The 20,373-nt window shown below is 42.3% G+C and overlaps 1 protein-coding gene across 2 annotated transcripts in view; it reads right to left on the bottom strand.

Annotated features, from left to right (window-relative positions):
* LOC122864132 (WT1 interacting protein) overlaps positions 1-20,373 on the bottom strand; it is a 29,312-nt gene that overhangs the window by 4,009 nt on the left and 4,930 nt on the right. Inside the window, exons 2-7 of one of the 2 annotated variants that reach the window (XM_044171301.1) lie at positions 14,324-14,425; positions 4,964-5,031; positions 3,381-3,443; positions 3,051-3,181; positions 2,768-2,819; positions 1,890-1,961 (exon numbers count right to left, since the gene is read on the bottom strand). In XM_044171301.1, the coding sequence (XP_044027236.1) occupies positions 1,890-1,961; positions 2,768-2,819; positions 3,051-3,181; positions 3,381-3,443; positions 4,964-5,031; positions 14,324-14,425 (488 nt within the window). The remainder of the gene's footprint in view (positions 1-1,889; positions 1,962-2,767; positions 2,820-3,050; positions 3,182-3,380; positions 3,444-4,963; positions 5,032-14,323; positions 14,426-20,373) is intronic. The other variant, XM_044171383.1, reaches the window with a different exon arrangement.

Here is a 20,373-nt window from a genome sequence, read left to right as displayed (position 1 = left end):
GTTAATGCAAAATCTATTTAAAGGAATAGTATGAAATTTTGGGAAATACATATTTGCGGAGAGTTAGATGAGAAGATCGATACCACTCTCATATCTCTGCGTTAAATGTGAAGCTATAGCCAGTAGCCGGTTAGCTTAGCTTAGCACAAAGAGTTCACCCTTGTGGTGAAGAGGATGCTGAGCCTGAAGGCAAAGCTCTGATGCATGTGACTGAAATGTGCTCCCTTCATAGACGGTGTGCGGGTTCATCATTAGAGAGTTCAGATGTCCAGAAGGAATTCTGAGTATGAAAGGAGCCGGTTTAGCGTGCCTCGCAGACCGGTCCCTGTCTTGACTTGCGTATTTTTTGTGCATTTCTTTTTAAATGTCTGGGATGTCAAGGATAGGAGCGCGGAAAATTCCATGCATTTATAAATAAATACACTGAACCTTGAACCTGCGGAGGAATTCTGAGTACATCCGACCCCAGAATAGACCCTGAACATGCTGGAGACAATTACGTAAACTGACAGGGCCTTAAAGGTAGAATAAGTATTTTTCTGAATTGTCCGTAAACACAACATTCAAAGTTGGGCCCTCCTCCCCAGCTCAGAGCGAGAGTCTCGCATAGCCAGACCTATCTCCACGCTTCGTTTTAGCGCTGTGCCAGCGCTGGAGGTACATCCATGACACAGACAGTATACAGAAGAGAGGGACGGAGACAGAGATGTAAGCTGCTCGCTACGTTACGAGTCCCGACCTCACAGCCTGCGCGCTGGGGGGCTGCACACCGCTGCCCAAAGGCTGACGCCCAGAAACGTCACGAACACAGCAAACTAAGAAGAAACCAAGAAAATACAGGCAGAGGGCCGCGTCGCTGCAGATACAGACACCGCCACACACTTCTAATGGGTCATACGTGATGATTGAGAGGGATTATTTTGTATTTTTGAGTCTATACACTGTTTTTTATGAAAATTCTACTGATACTGCCTTTAACCATTCTGCTGCTTATGTGACCTTGATAAGCAGCTGAAAATTCATGTAATATAAATTAATTTGCACTAATGCACGTGTGAATCTCACTGTATCTTCTGCTCAGAAAAACGTTAAAGTTAGAAACCTTGGAGGCACCTCACGTGTTGCAACACCCCCACCCCACCCCACCCCCACCCCCACCCCACCCAATATGTAATGAATGTACCATCTCCAGGATGATTCAGCTCTGGACTTTACCCTTCCTCTGTTGTCCACCACCCCCCAACTCGGCTGAATGATTACCCGCTGCTTACATAATGATCCATTTCTATGAAGTGGAATGTCAGCCATTCAGAGAAATCAGTCTCATCGGTATTTACAATGAGAATCACTGCAGTTTGGCATGAAATGTTCATTTGTTTCACTAAGCTTTTCTGTCACACTTGAACTGCAAACCATCTGACGGAGCTGAGTGGCAGGATGACTGGGATTTCACAAGTCTGGTTTAGGCAACAAGTCCCCAGCTGAGTTCAGAGCTCAACACTGGAATGTGCTTTGTCAATGAGTCACAATGTTGAGCTGTAACCTTGGGTTGGTATCCGTCTGTGTGTTTTTTCTGTGTGTGTTTGTGTGTGTGTGTGTCTCATTCATTCCCACAACAAAACAGAGTCTAGTCTCGTCCCACGATTTGCAGCTCTTAGCCCGGTTCATTCTGTCTTGATGTGCACGCGAATGTGTCTGTGCACAATCAGGTGTGTGTGTGTGGCACCACAGTGTGAATTGTGTGTCTCTGTTTCAAAACAGTCTGAAAAGTTGAATCATACATAGCGATGCTGAATTTTATCTAGTCAAATCATATGCATGCTAGGCTGCTCTTACTCATATCCCCCGTGTGTGTGTGTGTGTGTGTGAGGACAGAGTGCAGGCCTCACCTCACAGTGGTAACACTCCACATGGTAGTCCTTGTCCATAGAAACAACCCGGATGGTTTCCTCAGAGCCCTGCTGGGACAAACACACAGTAAGACCTTCACATTGCATCAGTCCAGTGTTTCATTAAAGTGAAGCAACACACACAACCTGTTCCACTCTCTCTGTACAGAATGGTACACCAGAGCTGCTCTATATATACATGGTTTTATGGAAAACAGAAGGAGAAAGTTTGGGATTTTTTTTTGGGTGTTTTACTTAGTTTTTTCCATTTTTATTAAAGAAATGCTTACTTTCAGCCTGGTTTGTTTTTTGTTTAATAAGTTTTGGCAGGAGCAGTATTTTAGATCAAGTAATCAAGATAGGATTTCAGAAAACAAAATGGAAATAAAATAATTTCTTCTTTATTAAACTCTCATAATTTGCAAGTAGACAAGATCATTTTAAGTTATTTATGATAACCTTGCTGCTGTTGTGTTTATTTTGATACAGCGTGACTAATAAGAGCAATATACCAAGATGATCTAAGCCCTGACGCACATTTGTCTCACATGAAAGGCTAAATTTTAAAATGATAAGCAAACATTCATTTGATGTTTATCTTTGAATCTTTAGAATTTAGTCTGCAAAACTGTCCTCACTCTGATAACAAGGAACTTAAGTTAATTAAATCTGCGATTTAACATTTAAGAGTTTTTAGCCCAGTTGACCAGGCGCCAGCATGTGTCTTCGTAGATGGCAATGTTGGCCGTTTGGTTGGTCATTTGAATACAATATGGACCATTTGCTGAACTAGAATGGATTTTTAGTAGAAAAACATATTTCTTGGAGATGACGAACTCAGAACTCAGAACTCATATGCATTAAGATACGCTCCTTACCTGGGCTGGAAGGATGGGCTGGTTGCAGGAGGCACACTTAGGAGCAAAAACCCTGTCATGGAAGAGACAACGAAAATTACAAAAAGTGGAAGATTTCACCAGTCTCTGTGTAGTGTAAATCAGTTGACCTCTTATTCCACATTTCATGCACATTTTTCCAAATAAATACTAGGACAATACTAGTTCAAACAAATAACAGCAGCAGAAGTACCATGCACTTTGTGACAAATTCCAGGCCACATTCTGTCATGCAGTAATCACATTTTATCAATGTCCCCCTTACGTGTGGTAGTCTTTGACACAGTAGATGTTGTTCTCAACGTCCACGGTGAAAGGCACTCCATCTAGACCCTCTTTACACACCACGCAGCGGAAACAGCCAGGATGGTAGGACTTGCCTAGCGCCTGGAGGATCTAGACGCACACACACACACGCACACACACACACACACACACAGACATTGAGAGAAACAACACACACAAGATAACAGTAAGACTTGGGAGTGAGGCCATGGAGTTCATGCAGTAACATACAGCGGGCTGCCATCATCCTCAAAATAGTACACATGCATTCACTTTTTGCTTTACATGTTCTGTTTGATAAAGCTCTTACCATCTCCATGATTAGGTGACCACACACGAAGCACTTCTCAGCCGTCTGCTGGAAACCAGAGTACTGTGGGTAAGACAAGACACAGGATTTATTAACCTCAGCAGTGAATTTTCAGAGAATTTGGGGTGGCCACGCAACCAGCAGAACATGTACTGCTTCACACCTGATGCATGACATCGTTTCAGTCCAGGACTCTATCTATAGAGGGTGCTGCTGCGCTCTTTAAATGAACATGGGTTTCTGAACCCATGTTGAAAGGGGTTTCTTTCAGAATCCTTTGTCTCTCAGCTGTCATGATCATCAGGCAGCGGCGACCTGGGGCACCTAACCTAACGTGATTTATTTATCTTTATTTTTCTGAAGAAGGGTTCTGCTGTTTTTCCGCAAGGCCCTCCATCATATTCATACAGTTAAATCCATTCACATTTGGGAATCGCCTCGTGCCGGTTGGCCAGTGAGCATCTCCACTATACCAACTGGGTGTGAAGTGCCTTCTGTGTGTTAAAGGAAACAAAACACCCCATGTCACATCGATTGCTCCTTTCCCTTAAACCCTGAGCGCAGGCAGATAATGAAGGTGACCATCTGCAGCTCACAACCCCCTCGGGGTCGTGACCTGATGACTTGGGGGGGGCGGGGGTGCTGGTAGACGAGACATGGCTACCAGGTGGAGGTGGGAGGTGGTGATGGGCAGGCTGCCCCCTGTCCTGACATCTCCACTCCAGATCTACCATCTGCCACAACCTCCCCCCACCTCCGAGGCACCCCTGGGGTGACAGGCCAGATGAGTCGAGTCTTAACAGTATGAGGGAGGCGGAAGGAGATTAGTCTCATTCCGTCATCTGACCTCCAGCATCAGTTTATCACTGAGAGGCAGTGATTGTAAAGTGCGAAACAGGAATTTTAGTATTTCCTAACAGATCAACAGGTTAAACTGCAAGGGGAAGCTGCCTATAAACAGGAAGTATTGACAGCAGATGAGGCCATGTGTTATGAACATTTATGTTGCAGGAACCTTTTGTAAGTTCCTTCCTCCGTGTTTGGAAATCAATCTCTGTCACATTTTATTCTATAGTTCTTGGTCTTACTAACAGTATCACATAAAGCTACAGTACACAAAATGTAATGATCGGAAATGTCATTCTTTCATTTGCACAATTAGCATCTTGTTGAGTTTGTCTACCTTAAACTTACCATTACAATATTACCGACAGAACATGAAGGCATCGTGAGAGCGGGCCCTGTGTCTGCCCTGTTAACCTGAAGCAGATGGACCAGGAGCCTGAGAGCTACAGCTGTCCTCCTCCCACTCTTAATTATAAGAGCCGGGGAGCAGCTCGGGGGGTAATTGAGCTCCTTGGGGAAATTTGGGGGAAATTAGTGTGAATTGGAGGGGTGGTGCTAAACTCCTAATTGTAGCTGAGATGTCTGTTTCCTCTGGAGGGTAGCAGAATGTAGCCTAGAGATCCTAATCCCTCGCTCTCTGCTCTACCCGCTCCTCTGTCACCTCACTGACACGGTGCTACCAGCTGATCTGCTCATCACAGAGCAAATCAATAATCATGAACACACAGGTGACTTACCAGGAAATCCTCCTCACAATAGACCTTCCCGTTGACATTGTAGAACGCTTTCCCTCGCAGTCTCCGCCCTGAAAAGAAAAATAACAAATTACATCTACATATTCAAGTTTAGCTAATGTGCTGCTGCAGATACACTACATGGCAAAAAGTATGTGGACACCCCTTTTATGTACTTTTGGTTCAAGCAGGTCAGTGTGGAGCAGATGGCTGGTCGAACATAGGCGACATCCTGCCTGTGCCGCTGTTTAATTATTTCGACCATTGGTCCCAACAGGATTCCATTCACAACCCATGCACAATCAATACAGCAGGCTGCTTTCCAAACCTCCCCCCAAAATCTCTCCTCTGCCCTTCCCTGCCATTGTGCACAGTTCACAGACAGACCAACAATAGCAGACTGGAGGGAGGATGCCCCTAACTTTGACACAAGCCAATGCTAAAACAATTAATCGATTAGAATATTGAAATGTATCAATTTCATTATCCATTAAAAATGTTGGTCATCCATCAAGATACAAGATCAAACCTTGGCTTTACTCATTGTTCCACATCATTATCAAATAAAAACTCAAAGATTTTCTTGACTGCCGAAGCCACTTTTAGACCTCACTTTGGTGATCTTTTGCCCTTATTTTTTGCCACTTTAAAGGCAAAATATCATGAAAACAATCAATAGTTGCAGTCCTACACCTTGCAAACACATCTCACAAAAAACGTGCCCGCACCACAGCAGGCCCAGGTTCAACATACTGAGCTTCCAGCTCCGAGTGTGAAGGCTGAATTCCTCTGGGTGAGTCTTCATTCATCAGAATCCAAGTCTGAATCCAATCTAAAAAGAAATTCTGCTGCGGGCTGGCTTCTGCAGCCCCCTGCCATGCACCCCTTACAGCTCGCCCATTCAAATTCATTTAACAGCAGCGGTGTCTCTCTGGCAGCGCAATGACTTCACCCGAGCCTGGCAGACGAAGCACACGGATCTCATAAATCTGTTGGATTAGTCAGATTTAATTGTCGTCCCGAGCCACCATTGATTTTATGGGTGTCCCAGCATGGGAAATCCCTCTTTTTAATACTGAAATTTATGCAATTGCTATATTTCACACACAAACACAAACACAATGCTGGGACATGGCAATACATTAACACCCACATAAATGGCTGGAGCAGCCGAGGAATGCTGCCCACACAATAGGTGAGACTTTTAAGACTTTGAGACTGAGGAGCAATTAGCATTTTGGTAGCGAGGAGCAAAGAGAAAAGCAGGATCAAGGAAGAACTTCATGTGAAGCAACTCTTAAGAGATACTGTCTTCAAAACCAAGACTTTGGAGAGGCTAAATGTGCAGGAACAGTGAGATTATTGTGAACAGTGCAGCAGCAGGGGCTGCGAGGTGTTGCTGTGTGCTCGTCTGTGGCCTCTGCTCTGGAGTTTGGGGTCTGGAAGGTGAACACAAAGGCCCCAGCGTTGATGACTGTGTGGAGCGCTGCTAGGGAAGCGGGCCGACTGAGCAAACGGGGACATTCTTTCTGCCTGAGGTCACTAGCTGGTCCCATTCAACCCCCCACACCTCTCCAACACCCGCTTTCTGCCCGCTTCCCTTACCGAGAAAAGGAGGGGGAGGGCTCCATGCCTGCCTCTCTCTCCTCTGGCCTTTTGTCACCAGACAGAGAGCCCGAACCTCCTCACAGCACTACAAGTGATAGAACCAGCAGCCCCATTTACAAGTTACTATCCTGAGGTTTTAGAAAGCCAAATTTAAGACCTCTACAACTAAATGGAATAGGATGTATTACAAACTGAACTGCACAATGTGAGATCCAAATGTAAACCTAATGAACACAAGATTCTAGCCTCCTATCACTCTCAAAACAAACCTATATTTTGAATTATAGCTAGTTGAAAAACACAGAAAATGTCCTTCTTATAGTGTGTCAAGTTTTATATGGCCCAAAACTGACTGACTGGGCCTAAACAAGCCGAAGAAACACACTATTTCCCATTTAACAGCTAATGAAATTCAAATGAGCTTAAGAAAAACAATATAAGAAAAATGGAATTTACCCTATAAATGGTAACTTAACCACAAAATGATTAACAATTACATAATGATAGCTCTAGTTGCTTGTTCTGTGGTCACAGTGTTACTGTTGAGGCTTTAAGGTCCTGACCTCTGCACTCCTTAATGCTGGTTGCTTGTAATTTTTGGTTATTTATGAATTAGAGCTCATTCTGCTAATGCACTCATTTTGAATGATGGTGTTGCCATGGAAATTAGCTTTGGTCTGGTGAAAGAGGACTGATGTGTCACCAAGGCAAGCGTATTATTTGGCAAAATTTCCCCCTGGTTTAGTTGTGTTGAGCCTGTTCGCACATAAGAAATTGGAACGCACTTGTTTCCACAATTAAACTAGTAGCCATGAAAGGCTGTATGGAGAAAAATGTTGCACCATAGAGTTTCATTTCAATACAATCTATTTCTATGGGTTTTCCAGGTGTTCAGACCAAAAAACTACTCAATAAAAAGACTGAATGATTCATTTGGGACTTGGAGCACCTTGGTAGCCAAATGGTTACAGCGCATGCCACATGGCCGCATCAGTCGCTGGTTTGATTCCAGCCAGTGACCTTTGTTGCATGTCATATCCCTCTCTCTCCCCGTTTCCTGTCTACCTGTTCATCTGTCACTATAAAAAAGGCAAAACATGTCAAAAAAAAACTTGGGACTTGCTTGCCCAGACCAAAGGATTCCTGGCATCATTTAATCCCAAGACGCCACCAACAAGTTCTCTTAATCCAATGTTTTAGGCCACATATAAGTCTGTTAATCTAAGGGAAGATGACAGGATTTCTTTATATGCAGTCTGAGATGAAGGTCTACCAGTCTACCAAAGAAGTATCAAAGCATTAAAAACACTGCCGCCGCTTTAGCCAAAGAGTGCAAACCTCTTCTTGGTCACATGTTCAATAGTCTCTGCAAATGTTCGCTCCATCTCTCATTTACTTCAACTGAAGCCTGAGCCGTGAGCTTGACCTACTGTATTACATGCCCTATTGACCTATTAGTAAGATAAGCTAATAAATTAAAATGAAGGAGGACACTGGTAAGCACAGCCATGTGTGTCTGAGAAGCAGTGTGTGAAAGTATTTTGTGTTGGCAAACTAACCAACAAATATAAGGCTGTTTGCCTACTTTGTAAAAAGCAGCTTCCTTACTCTTCAACGACAACAAATGTGAGAACTCATCTGCTAGCTTGCCACCCAAGTGAGGCAGCGGAGGCACCAGAAACGAGTGGAGCAACGTCAACTGTGCAACTGCCTACTTTTACACCACACTCATCCTCCAGACCCTTGTCAGTAGTTCATAAAAAGGCCATCCCCGATATTGATAGCAAGATATATTTGCAAGGATATGCGGCCCACTGGCGCTGTTTCAGGAGAAGATTTCAAATCAGGAAAGTAAGTGAACCACGGGTGTGTAGGGCCTTTAAGGCAGTCTAAATATGGAGCTGAACAAAGCTGCCATTATGACAGGAGGACCCATGCTATGGTCAAGAAAATATTCCTATCAAACATTTAAAATCCTGATATACTGAGGGTTTTTGACTAGATACATTGCTGAGTAGTGTAAACCTTTGAAACGTCTAAATCTCCATTGTAAATTCTGCAGAAAAAGTGGGTCATATCCAGTCACATTCTATGTAGAAGTATTTGTCAACTTCCTCTTGGTCATATGCCCGTTGGTGTGTTTCACCTTGTGATAACTGTTCCTCTTTGTTTTATCATTTTTAGGAGTGCTCATCTTGACATGAAATTATTTTTGCAGTTTTCGGAATCGTTTCGTAATTTCGATATGAACTGTAATCTCTATGATTTAAGAAAACAAGCTAATCAGGCACAGCCTGATTGACCGAACAAGTGGGAAAACATTCAAGCAATCACTTCTCTGATTCTGGCTGTGCAGTCAGAATGTGTAAGAGCTTCCGAGCGTCCAATCACAGCCTGGACCTGCCTGCATTCACACTGACAGAGCTCATGGCATGCCAACATCAGGTGTCATCCCTCGCAGGCCATGGCCACTCCAATGCAGACATCGTTGAGGGGAACTGACAAAAACAACAGGATGTCTTCTCTTATTTGTACTTTATCACCTCAGTATTTTTTATTCCACAGCCTCGTCATTTTGTCACTGACAATGTGAGGTATTGCTCTTGCTGGTGGGATGCATCGCTCTCTGTTCTCTGTCTCTGGCAGAGAAACCAGAGCTCTGGCCAGGCAGATAAATGTGGTGATTTGCTTCAAACTGATTTTTTTATACCATGTCATGGCGAGCCTGTGCAGGCCTGCAGCCTGAACAAGATTGAAAGTATTTTTGGTGAAAACACAGCCGTGGAAGGCACAGCACAGGCAGCAGTAAGCATATTATCCACCAGGTCTCCACTAGAATCAGTAACATATCACCCTGTTTGACCAGTAATTGCTGCTACGCCCCTTGAGCCAGCAAAGGTAATTTTGAAACCAAAACACACACATTCCAGCACTGTCTTATATCTTGCTCTGATTACAAGATATTTACACAGATTTACGCCCAGTTTGCCCCACCAGAGAGTTGGGAAAAAGGTGTGCTCCGGCTTCTTGGTCTGTGCCAATGTTCAGCACAGAACATCTGATAAGATTTACAGATAAGAGTTTCACTTTCCAAACTGATTTCAGACATGACTGGGGGACATCACAATATTTCCAAACCTGTTTGATATTTGCAAGACATTGTACCAATTGTCACCTCTATTCTGGGTGGCCCAAAGTGGATGCATAGTGGACGGGGGGCCTTTTAAAATTGGAACCACAAAGCTGGTGTAGTGTTTGGGTTTAAAGTAGAGCTGTTGGGGAAAGGCTGGTGGAAATGTGGCAACAACTGCAGAGGCTAACATGTCTTCATTGTGCAGAAAGACATGTGGAGAAGAGGGATGTGTGTGTGTGTGTGTGTGTGTGTGTGTGTGTGTGTGTGTGTGTGTGTGTGTGTGTGAGAAAGCTTTCTCTCTGTAGCTCCTACTGGAAAAATAATGTTAATAATTTCCTCTAGTCTGTGATGTACTGTTATTTTCTCATCTTGTAGCCTGAGTGCTTTTGGGATTTGAAAGCAGATAAGCTGTGAAATCTCTGCAAATGTATTTTCATGTGTTTCAAAATTAGACAAAACTCCTACTAACGACCCTCCTAACACCATTAAATTTGTCCATATCGTGTTCAAAAGGACAGTGGACTGACAGTTTGGTAACGCAGCTAAAAGTACAGAATGATATTTTCAAAGAACAAACTAATATTGAGGCATAATGATGAGGTATACAGTGAGAGTGTGCAAAGTACAAACAGCTAAAATACAAATATACGGTATATATAAATGATATACCGCTAATGGCAGGTCATGTCTGCCATGCCTTGTGCCTACACAAAATCAGAGCCGCAAATGGTTCTCCTGCAGTCAACTTTTCATGCCAACAAATAAAGACCTGAAAGCACTGTGGCTGACTTTGGCCCACGCAGCTCTGGTAACAGGCTTCTAATTGTTTTGGCCTCTTGTTATAGATATTTGTCATGATTTGTGATATCCTATTGACTCTAGAATTTAAAAAAAAAAAAAAAGCAATATATTCAACAGTGAAAAGAATATTTCGCTGCAGCTCAAATCGAGGGCAATACTATGACACAACATGTCTCACAGCATCCAGTCTGCCTGTTATTCATTAAAAGAAGAGGCGGAACTCAACTGTACGGCTACAAAACCAAACAATCCAGGAAGGTTAAATCGAGGTTGTCAAAAATACAATACTGCTACTGGCTTGTTAGCTGTCGGCTCACTGACCACCTGCTAATGAGAACACTTGTTAGTATCTAACAAGCTACTGGCTTTTATAACTACATATTTTATATATAGACTGGCATGTCTTAGATCAGTATATTTTTGATCCATACAGAATATTTGAATCTTAAAGATGAACTTAATGTGGTTTATATGACAGATTCCAGACTACTGCCTTATTATTATCATAATCCAATTATTTCTAATAATGCTGCTATAATTAGTGTGCATGTAAACATACTGTATGACTCCAGGAACAAAACACAAAGAACTGATCGTGCCCTATTTTTCAGCTTTCTGATTTCCGCTACCTGGCAGGTGCACCTGTGAATGATATGAGAAGTTCAGGCCTCCGAGCTTTCTTTTCCCGCCAGTGCTTTCAGAGGCCGTTTGGATTACTGTAACACAGATATGAGTCATCAGCCCTGTGGCTGACAGTCTGCTCATCTAGCCCGAAGCAGCGTGTTTATTTTTTCATTTTATTCGGAGAAGGTATGCTTATTTTCAGCAACACCCTCCCTCACAGTCACATGGAAATATATATTCACTCCAGTTAAAGTGCATTTCTGTGGGAAAACATCTTCAGTGGAAAACTGGGTAAAGTGAAACTCCTTTTACTACAACTGAAGCTGCAGAGGCACACAAAAGCTGTGAGAGGAGGAAGCTCTTTAACATTATGCATAAAAATGTCCCTCAGCAGATGTACTTATTTAACTTTTGCATGAATGTGGCTGGTGTACAAAAGAAAAATGAACAAATAGAGATATTTAATGCAATTCTTAAAAGAGAAAATGAAAAAAAAATGATCCTAGAACTATAAAACCATGTCCATTTGTGTGCATGTGTCTGCACATGTATGCATGGACTTCTCCGTGCATGTGCCGTTTAATGTGAGCCCATGCCAGGCCTGCCCCCTCTGATAAGCAGGTCTGGTACACTTTGTGACTGTCTGATTGAGGTCCTCCAGGGAAGGCCGGCTGAAGTGGAGGGGGGTAGTTTGCATTCTTGGCCATTTCATGAAAAAAGGGTGCAACCATGGGAGTAAGCCAAGAGGAGGGCTCAATTATGCATGGTTAAACAAAGCCCAAGGCTACCAGCGAGCAATGTCTCAGCAAACTCTGCCTCACTCTGGAGCTCCAGACTCTAGGAGGACCCTACTCAAGAAAAAAGAAAGAAAGTAAGAAACCAAAAAAACAAACAGGGACATAGGAACGTAGCTCCTGATAAATCACTGGATTGTGTTATGACAAGTGCAGGCACTTGGAAACTAAACTCCTCAGAGGCCTTCAAAACACTGCTTAAAAGAAAACATTCCCATTCACACGAGGTCAAATGATACAGCACAGAGTTTACGTTACCAATAAACCATCTCGAGAGGCACGATGGCCTGTGAAACAATCAACGACGACCTGCACTGAGCACAGAAAATGACTTGTTAACTAATCCTGGACATGATTTCTCCAATAAACGCAACAATAATTCTCTCAGAAGCTGTCTGTGGCTTTTGTCTAAGAGCAATAAAGTCCAACATAGCTATTTTATGATGGAATTACCCCCTGCCCAGCAGTAATTCAGTCATTCTTTAAGAGTATTTTTAGTCATCAGAGGAAATAATCCGGTTGTTTTACAAATACGTTTGTTTGAAAGGTCTGTGTCTTTGCTTCATTTCATCACTGAAAGCAGGTTTCTGAGTGTAGCTAGCTACTGACTCCTAAATAAAGCCTAAAACATAATCAGGACTATTAAAACAGCACTTACACCGTAACCAGGTCAGAGGCTACTCTTCCACAGCAAACCCCACAACTTCAGCAACTGGACACTCAGCATCTGGCCCCTCTTTCTTCAGACACACAATAAATCGGAAAGTATGTGGCTTTGGTTACATGTAAATTATAGGCAGTTCTTCCAGAGCCGGAGGGGGTGGGGTGGAGGATCAGTATCCATGTATAGTACACATATGAATGGAAGCAACCTGGCAAAAAAGCTCTCTCCCGACATCTTCCTCTTGTCTCCCAGGGAAACAGGAGAGGAGGGCTGGAGTCGGGTGTCAGGGACGTCCAAAAAACATGGACACACACACACAATCTATACTTTGAGCTCAAGAACAGATTTAATTACAGTCTTAAAGACCAAATAATGTCAGCATTTGATTTCTTTGTGGCATTATTTGCTTGTTCCTGCTGCAGAGGGAACTGAGCTGCCCTGTTATTCTACTGAACAGACTTCAGACGTGAGGTTGTTTTTTTTTAAGACTATATCACCACCTCTGACAGCAAGCTGGTGATACTAATGATGATTTTTCAGCAGAGGCAGCAGCAGCTGAAGCCTAGAGCAAGAACACAGAAATCTGCAGACAGAGAAGGTGGGGAGGCCGGACAGAAACTGTAGCAGAAGCATTGGCGCACATTTTTCCCCGCTGTATTCTGTTTTCTGAGAACGACTGATGCTGCCTGTAAGTCGTGGGATGTATCAGGCATAAACACATTTGAGGCACCAGACACACATCACTTGTCTTTAATCACCCGAAGAGCACTAAAGCATAAAGTGGCAAACTAACAAACTTGGTTTGGCTTTTGAACAACTGATTAGCCTGGTTCCAGACCTCCAATCACCGCCTACATCTCTGATTTTTTTTCAGCAATTCCAATTTGTGCTGTGCTGTGCTCATTGATGGCTGTTTTCCCTGGCTAAAGAAACAGTCGACCAATCAGAGCTTTGTAGGTGAGATTAAGAATGAGGCATAAACCTCATCAGAACCAGAAAAATACCGACAGAAAAATGTCCATGAAAAGGGCGATAAGCGTGAATGAGATCAACCCAGCTGTACAGGTGATTTGGTGTTCTAAAAGCAACAAGTTAGTTAATGTGCTTTGGCCCGACGTTTTGGCCACACCAATCAACATGGTTAGAAGTTGCAGCTACAGCAGCTGTTGTGTCAAGTCTGATCACAGAGACTTTTTCAAGAGTGGCCTGGCCAAGAGAGCAGCATAAAAGAAATGACAATTCGGTTTGATTGTCAGGCTGAAAATGGACGACTGAAGCCAGTGTTTTCCGAAACTACAGATCAAATTTAGTACAACAACTGTAATCTAAACAGGTATTTTACTATCAGGCAATTAATTGTTCAGATTTTTTGACAAGCAGTTAACACTGTATGTATACAGTATCTCTGGTCTACCAGCCTGGTCTTCAAATATAGAAGGCAGACTGAAGAGAGCAAGCTGTAAGTACCAAATCATATGCAGCTTCTTGCATTTCAAATCTGATACAGAAATGTCAAAACAGTTTGGCTAATGTAAAAACATTTTGGAAATGGTCTTTGCTTCAGGTTGGTCACTATGGGAAATGGCTATGCTCACGACTGTACTCTGTATGCTGCTGCAAACTGGCCATCTCTGTATGTCCACAATCTGATGCATTGAGGCGGGATACCGTCCACATTTGCAGACTGGACGATGAACCAGTTTTTACTATTATTGAACTAAATTCACAGTTTTACTTACCACAGGAGCAGCAGGTGAAGCAGTTCGTGTGATACAGGTTCCCCATGGCCTGGCAGGCTTGGCTGGCTCCATACACACCCTTCCCACATTTGACACAGATACCTGTTAGAGACACAAGGTCAGTTAGCTGATGTTATGTATCCTGAGCAAAAAAATTGTATGCAACAGCAGTGTCTCCTGGGAATCATTTCAAGCACTTTGTCGGCATCAGATTTTAACACTGTTAGAATTACACAGCATTCTTTGGCCCCAAGTGTATGAGTGTATGTTGAACGAGCTTGTACTATTCTACGAAGATGCTGTCTGCCAGTGTGCACCATTTGAATCAAACAACTGCTGGACATGCTGCCAGCTTTGCTGGAAAGCTGATCAAAAAAGTGACTCTGCCCGCCATCCTTTAATTATACAACAGTCCGTTCTGTCTGCAGTCCCTTTGAAGAACAACATCACAATGAAATTCAAAACGTGTCAAGCTCTTGGTGCCAAAGACAAAACGATAACCAGCTATTACAGATGCACAGTTGTGCTTTTAATTAAAGGCTAAAGATGTACGAGAGAATTCTAAATTTCCGTTTGTGATTATGAATTCACAAGTCATATTTCTTAAAATGATTTCTATTCCAGCTGCATAAGTCTGCTTCTCCAAACTTCTGTCATTTCTATGCATTACATCATACCGTTTGAAGGTGCACTACTTCAGGAAATGCAGTGCATGTGAGGGGGATTGTCAGGGATGGGAGGCCAGAAACAAGGTGCACCAACAGCAGCATGCAGGGTCAGTGATGTGCTGCTACACAATCATACCGCAGTAAGAAACTTTAGCACTCCTGAATTGACTTTTAAGGGTATTTTGGTCAGTGCTAGGGGTCCATTTGTATTTAACTATGGCAAAACATTTGCACAGCATATAAATTAACACTCAACTTGTACAACTAGAATCTGTTTTAGATGCTTTACTGATGATGATGCTGCTCTTCTTCTATATTTTGGGCCGTTAACAGGATTTTAGAAATACTGAGGTCATGAGTACAAACTCCCTCAGCACAACCACTGACAAACAACTAATGTTTGTAGTAGTCACAAAAAAGTTTGTAACATTTGTATCTAAAAAAAATAATCTATTAATCAGCCTTAAAGCCCCTGAAAACACAATATTAAATCTTAAGTATTTCTCTATAACATTAAATATTTATGAAAACTTCAGAAAAAAAGCATTAATAGTTATCATTTATTAACTTATCACTCAAAGTCTCAGCTAATCACCTTCATCAGGACAGTGTGGGTGTTTGATCAGATTTAACTGTAAACCGATTCTGATTCAAATGTTGCTGTGATTGGTGCACAGAAATAAGTGACAATCACCCTTTTCCAACTGAGGCCCGTCCACCTCAAACCAGTGAGAGGAGGACATACAGAAACGCAAAATATAGAAATCTTTCATGTAAAATAACCACAACTATCCCAACTTTGGCATGTTTGTGTTCTTGTAGAACTAAAACGTTCATCGTACAAAGCAAATTGGAAAAATGCATCATTTCAGGTAAAAACTCATCATTTAATGTCCTGTTCAGGTTGTACAAACGCCCAATTTTTCAGAAACAATACTGATGACATGACCGTGGTGTCCTTAATGGTAGCTAGAGCCTCCATAAATATTGAATTTGTGGTTTGTGAGGGCTCTATGGTTGCTGCTCCCACTTCTTCTCACCCAGACCACAGTGGGACGAACCCCCCAGTCACAGTGTTCAACGTGTTGTCTACAGTGGAGCATGCAGGACAGGGGTTGCATTCGTATTTGACAACTCAACAGGAAAATGTGAAAAGGATGGAATTTTAAAAACAGGTAGTCCCGATTAAAGGGGACTTTGAATCCCTTTGTTTTTAATGTCATGGACATTTTATAAACTTCGTGTTTCATAGATTTACATCTGGGAGCTTCACAGTACAGCCAACATACTGGGCAGTTTTACTTTAGGGTACTACAGTTTTACTGGGGAAGGGATATTTTTAATCAATAATTCACTTTGATAATTTGTCCCAAAAGATCTTGCATTTTTACCATTAGGGTGACTGTCCCAAAACAGGATGTACAGAGGATGAGTGATGCACTAACCAACCCAGGGAGGAAACGCCCAGCTATCCACACAGGTACACGAGTACTACTACGTAAGCCTGAACAAACCAACTGTAAAGAGTATTATGCTCTTTAGTGAAGAAATGAGTTAACGGGGGAAAAAAACAAAACAAAACAATGGATTAAAACTATTTGGACGCAGCAGCAGCAGACTAACGATCTCCAAACTGTCCCGCACAAGACGACCTCCACTGAGGTCACATTCCTCAGAGAGTGCAGGGTCAAAGCCTGGGTGGGGTGAGGTGAGTCCAGGGTCACAGTGCCCAGAGGACACAAGATCCCACCCCCACCCCCACCCCAACTTACCTTTGCGATAAATACATATTTCAGGACGGATTCAGAGCAAGGAAACACTTTCTGTGAGGTAACCGTAGAATTCCCTGGCTATCTGAAGCCTTAATTTCCCTTTCATAACAGCCCCACTGCACTCTGACATTGTAAGAAACAGATAAAGGACAAGGGTACAGGAAAACCACCCAAAGGTTACATGTCTTCCCTTTAAACCTGAGGTGTTTGCACTAATTAATTCATCGGAATCAAAGTCAAATATTGGCATTTCCTGGTGTGACCTGAACTCATGACTTCACTCCTGCACTCAACAAAGATAACAGCACAAAACGGGCAATAAGAATGAAATATTAAACTTCAAATGATCTTAAACAATTTCTTTAGAACAAAAATCTGTGATGGTAAACAGAGTGGGAAAAAAAACACACGTATTGTATGTGCCAGAACCTTTTTTACAGAGAAAACTACTCAAAGTGTTATGGTACCCTGATAAACACATTAAATTAATTAGATTAATTAGCATTAAAGCAGAGAGCAAGCTTACCATAGTTGTCAATAATGAATAACATACACTGTTGCATATCATTTCTTCTTTCATCTCCTGGCAGTGTCTGGCTCAGCATAGGTAACCTATGTGTTTCTTATTCATCACGGCAGCTCGGGGGGAAAATAAGACCACTTTGTAAATAGAAAACCTCTTTTTTCCTCGACTCAGTGACACCATGGTTGTAAATAAAAATGCTCTTGTAGTCTTTTTATTAGAAAATCATCCACACACTGAATTTTTGCTCTCGGTAAATTACACACGCTGCATTTTGGTCAGATGGCATTTACCGAATGTTGATTAAGTATTCCTTTCTTTAATCCTTTTAATTTTAGCTGTCATACAGACCATTTACAATTAGCTTATTAATTATTTATAGCTTATTACTATGGTATTCGATTTTATTTCAGCTATTTCTATTGCTCCTTATTCTATTCTAGTGTGGTTGTATCCATCTTTTACTTTGCTGATCACTCTCTGCCACTATGATGACCTCGTTTCCACTTTCACCTCACCTCATACAGTATTAAAACCTCAACTCTTAATGTAGTATTGTTGCATGTAATTGGCTTGTGATTATGACTGCTACCTCTCTTATGTAAGTGCACAGAGTAAACCGAGCGAGTGTTACGTTTAGTGAGGCCAGATGCCCCAGAGAGAGCCGGGCCATGATACTTCATGTTCATACGAGGTGTTTGTTCCTTTTTCTGTTACTGCATCAGCACAGCATACTTCCTTTTCTGGTTATTTGCAGTGACAACAACAGATGACACGGACAAGCACCTTTTGATGTAGTAATACTCCACATATTATGAAAGTTACTGGTAACTGCATATGGGTGGAGTGAAATACAGTCTTGCAGCTTCCGTCATTATGAAATCTAAGTGATTTGTCAATATTTTTGTGACTAATCCTAACTCAGATAACAGTGTGTGGGATGTAAAATGTTATTCACTACTATGTTCTTTGTGTACTGATTTCTCTACTCGCCCTGCTGCCTGTCACACTCGTACACTAAGACCACAACGTAGCCTTGACACGAAGGTTACTTCCAGAATTTCAACATGTGTTCACATGGACCGACCACGTACAACTGACTCACCACACATCTGTCTGAATGCCAAGAAGCAAAGTCACTGGTTCTCTGCGTTACACAGGTGGCAGCTAGTGGACTAACATAATGACAAATCAGTAAACAACAACCTAGAAACATTTTGATGGGAATGAGTCAGATGTGAGACAGGTGTGTACCCAGATAGCAGGTGTGTGTGTGTTTTTCACCCCCTGAGCCTCATGTCACCATGTGTCTATCCTTATGCACAATTATCTAGCCCCATGATAAGAGGAGTTTCAAAAAATCCTTTAGTTCTTTCCCACAGAATTAATCTATGGCCATGCAACTACTGACATGGCTCTTTGGCTTTGACTCTCTAGCCAACGGCTAAACTAAAACAGTATGATTTATTTATAAAGCTACGTCGATTTACCTTCATTACTTTATTCCCTCTGGTTGCAGCTATACTAAAGTTTCTTTAAAAACTATACACCATGTGTTGGCAAGACTGCGGCGACGTCATCTGTCAGCATGGAAACGTTCTTCGTCGTGAGAAAACCACTGAAAGCAGCTGTAAATAGGCGCAAACATCATAAAAAAACAACATGTGATTTGTTATGATATGAAAGAGTCTTATGAGTGAGGATGTGGTTATCATTTTACAGGAGAGTAGGGAACCCATGAAGCACTCTTGTTATACACTTAAAAGAGGATGCTGTATCCCAGCATCATGTGCCCCTTTCATAACATGTCCATGTGGCAAGGACAGGATGTTGTGCATTCACTGGGGCTAAAAATAAATCGGCATCACTTGACGCACAGACACCCAGCACCTTTAAACTAAAAACACTGTTGTTTTTTGACAGCAGCAGTAGTAAACTGCTCAATGTGGGCTTGTTATTATGCTTGTGAGAAGGCTTTTTAACCTCAGACTCAAACTGATGGGACTGATGACGACATGAAAACAGGGGAAGAGTACAGCATGTCAGTAAAAAAAAAAAAAAAAAAAACATTTTATGTTATTTCTGAAAGATGACATGTAATGTGGAAGACCGAGCAAAGGAAAAGCTTTCAGATTTTCTGATGTAATAGTGGCACAGCATGTGATGTTATTAGACTATAATAATAATAATAATAATAATAATAATAATAATAATAATCATTCATTTCAGCAAAAGTATTTTATAAACAGTCTTGAGTTTCTATTCTACCATCACCGAAAACAACACAGAACGTGCTGCGGGTAGTAAGAAGGTTTGCACAGCCTGACTCATGAAACTTTAACGAGCACTCGGTGCAACTTTGACTTCTCAGTATCAAACCAACCTCCCAAGATATAAACAGGTTACATGACAAGCGTCAATCAAACAAATGAACGGTAAAATTTATAGGAGGGATGAATTGCACATTTCTAGTTTGTGGAACCAAATGCTGCCAAATACTTTACTAATAATACTGTACGTCTTATAGGAGGGACTCAGTTACTGCATGCGTGAGCAGGTTCATGTACTTTCCAGTGCAGAATAATAATGGTCCTCCAAGAATGCAGCATTTCACATCAAGATCTGCAATAAGGAACGGTGAAAATAAAAGGCTAGCGGATAGCCTTTACAGCATCAAAGCCTGGAAACACGAGGTCTTCACTTGTGAGACATCTGAGAGCATTTGACAAACATCAGAGGATAATGAAGGCTTCAAACTTAAAATTATACATCATATCTTATGTCAGCTGCAATTTGTGCATGTACAGCATATGCAGAGCACACAGGGCCGGCCAGTGTGCTGTTGCCTACAAGTCAGCATGTGTGTGTGTCAGGCATGTGCATGACTACTGCCATTATAATTCTGGGCAGGTGATCAGACTTGACCCCCACCAACTACGTCTGGCCCGCCAGCCAAGATCGTGTGCCAAGTGTCTGGTGTTGCCCGACTCCCCACTGGCTGGTTAATGAAGGGCTTCGCGGGGGAGTCAGGGCGGGGTGGTGGTGGTGGTGGTGGTGGTGGTGGTGGAGAGGAGGGGAGGTAAGGGG

This window comes from Siniperca chuatsi, linkage group LG1 (genome assembly GCF_020085105.1).
Source record: "Siniperca chuatsi isolate FFG_IHB_CAS linkage group LG1, ASM2008510v1, whole genome shotgun sequence".
NCBI classification, from domain to species: domain Eukaryota; kingdom Metazoa; phylum Chordata; class Actinopteri; order Centrarchiformes; family Sinipercidae; genus Siniperca; species Siniperca chuatsi.
Note: the sequence above shows the minus strand (reverse complement) of the source record. Positions and strands in the feature narration are given on the sequence as shown.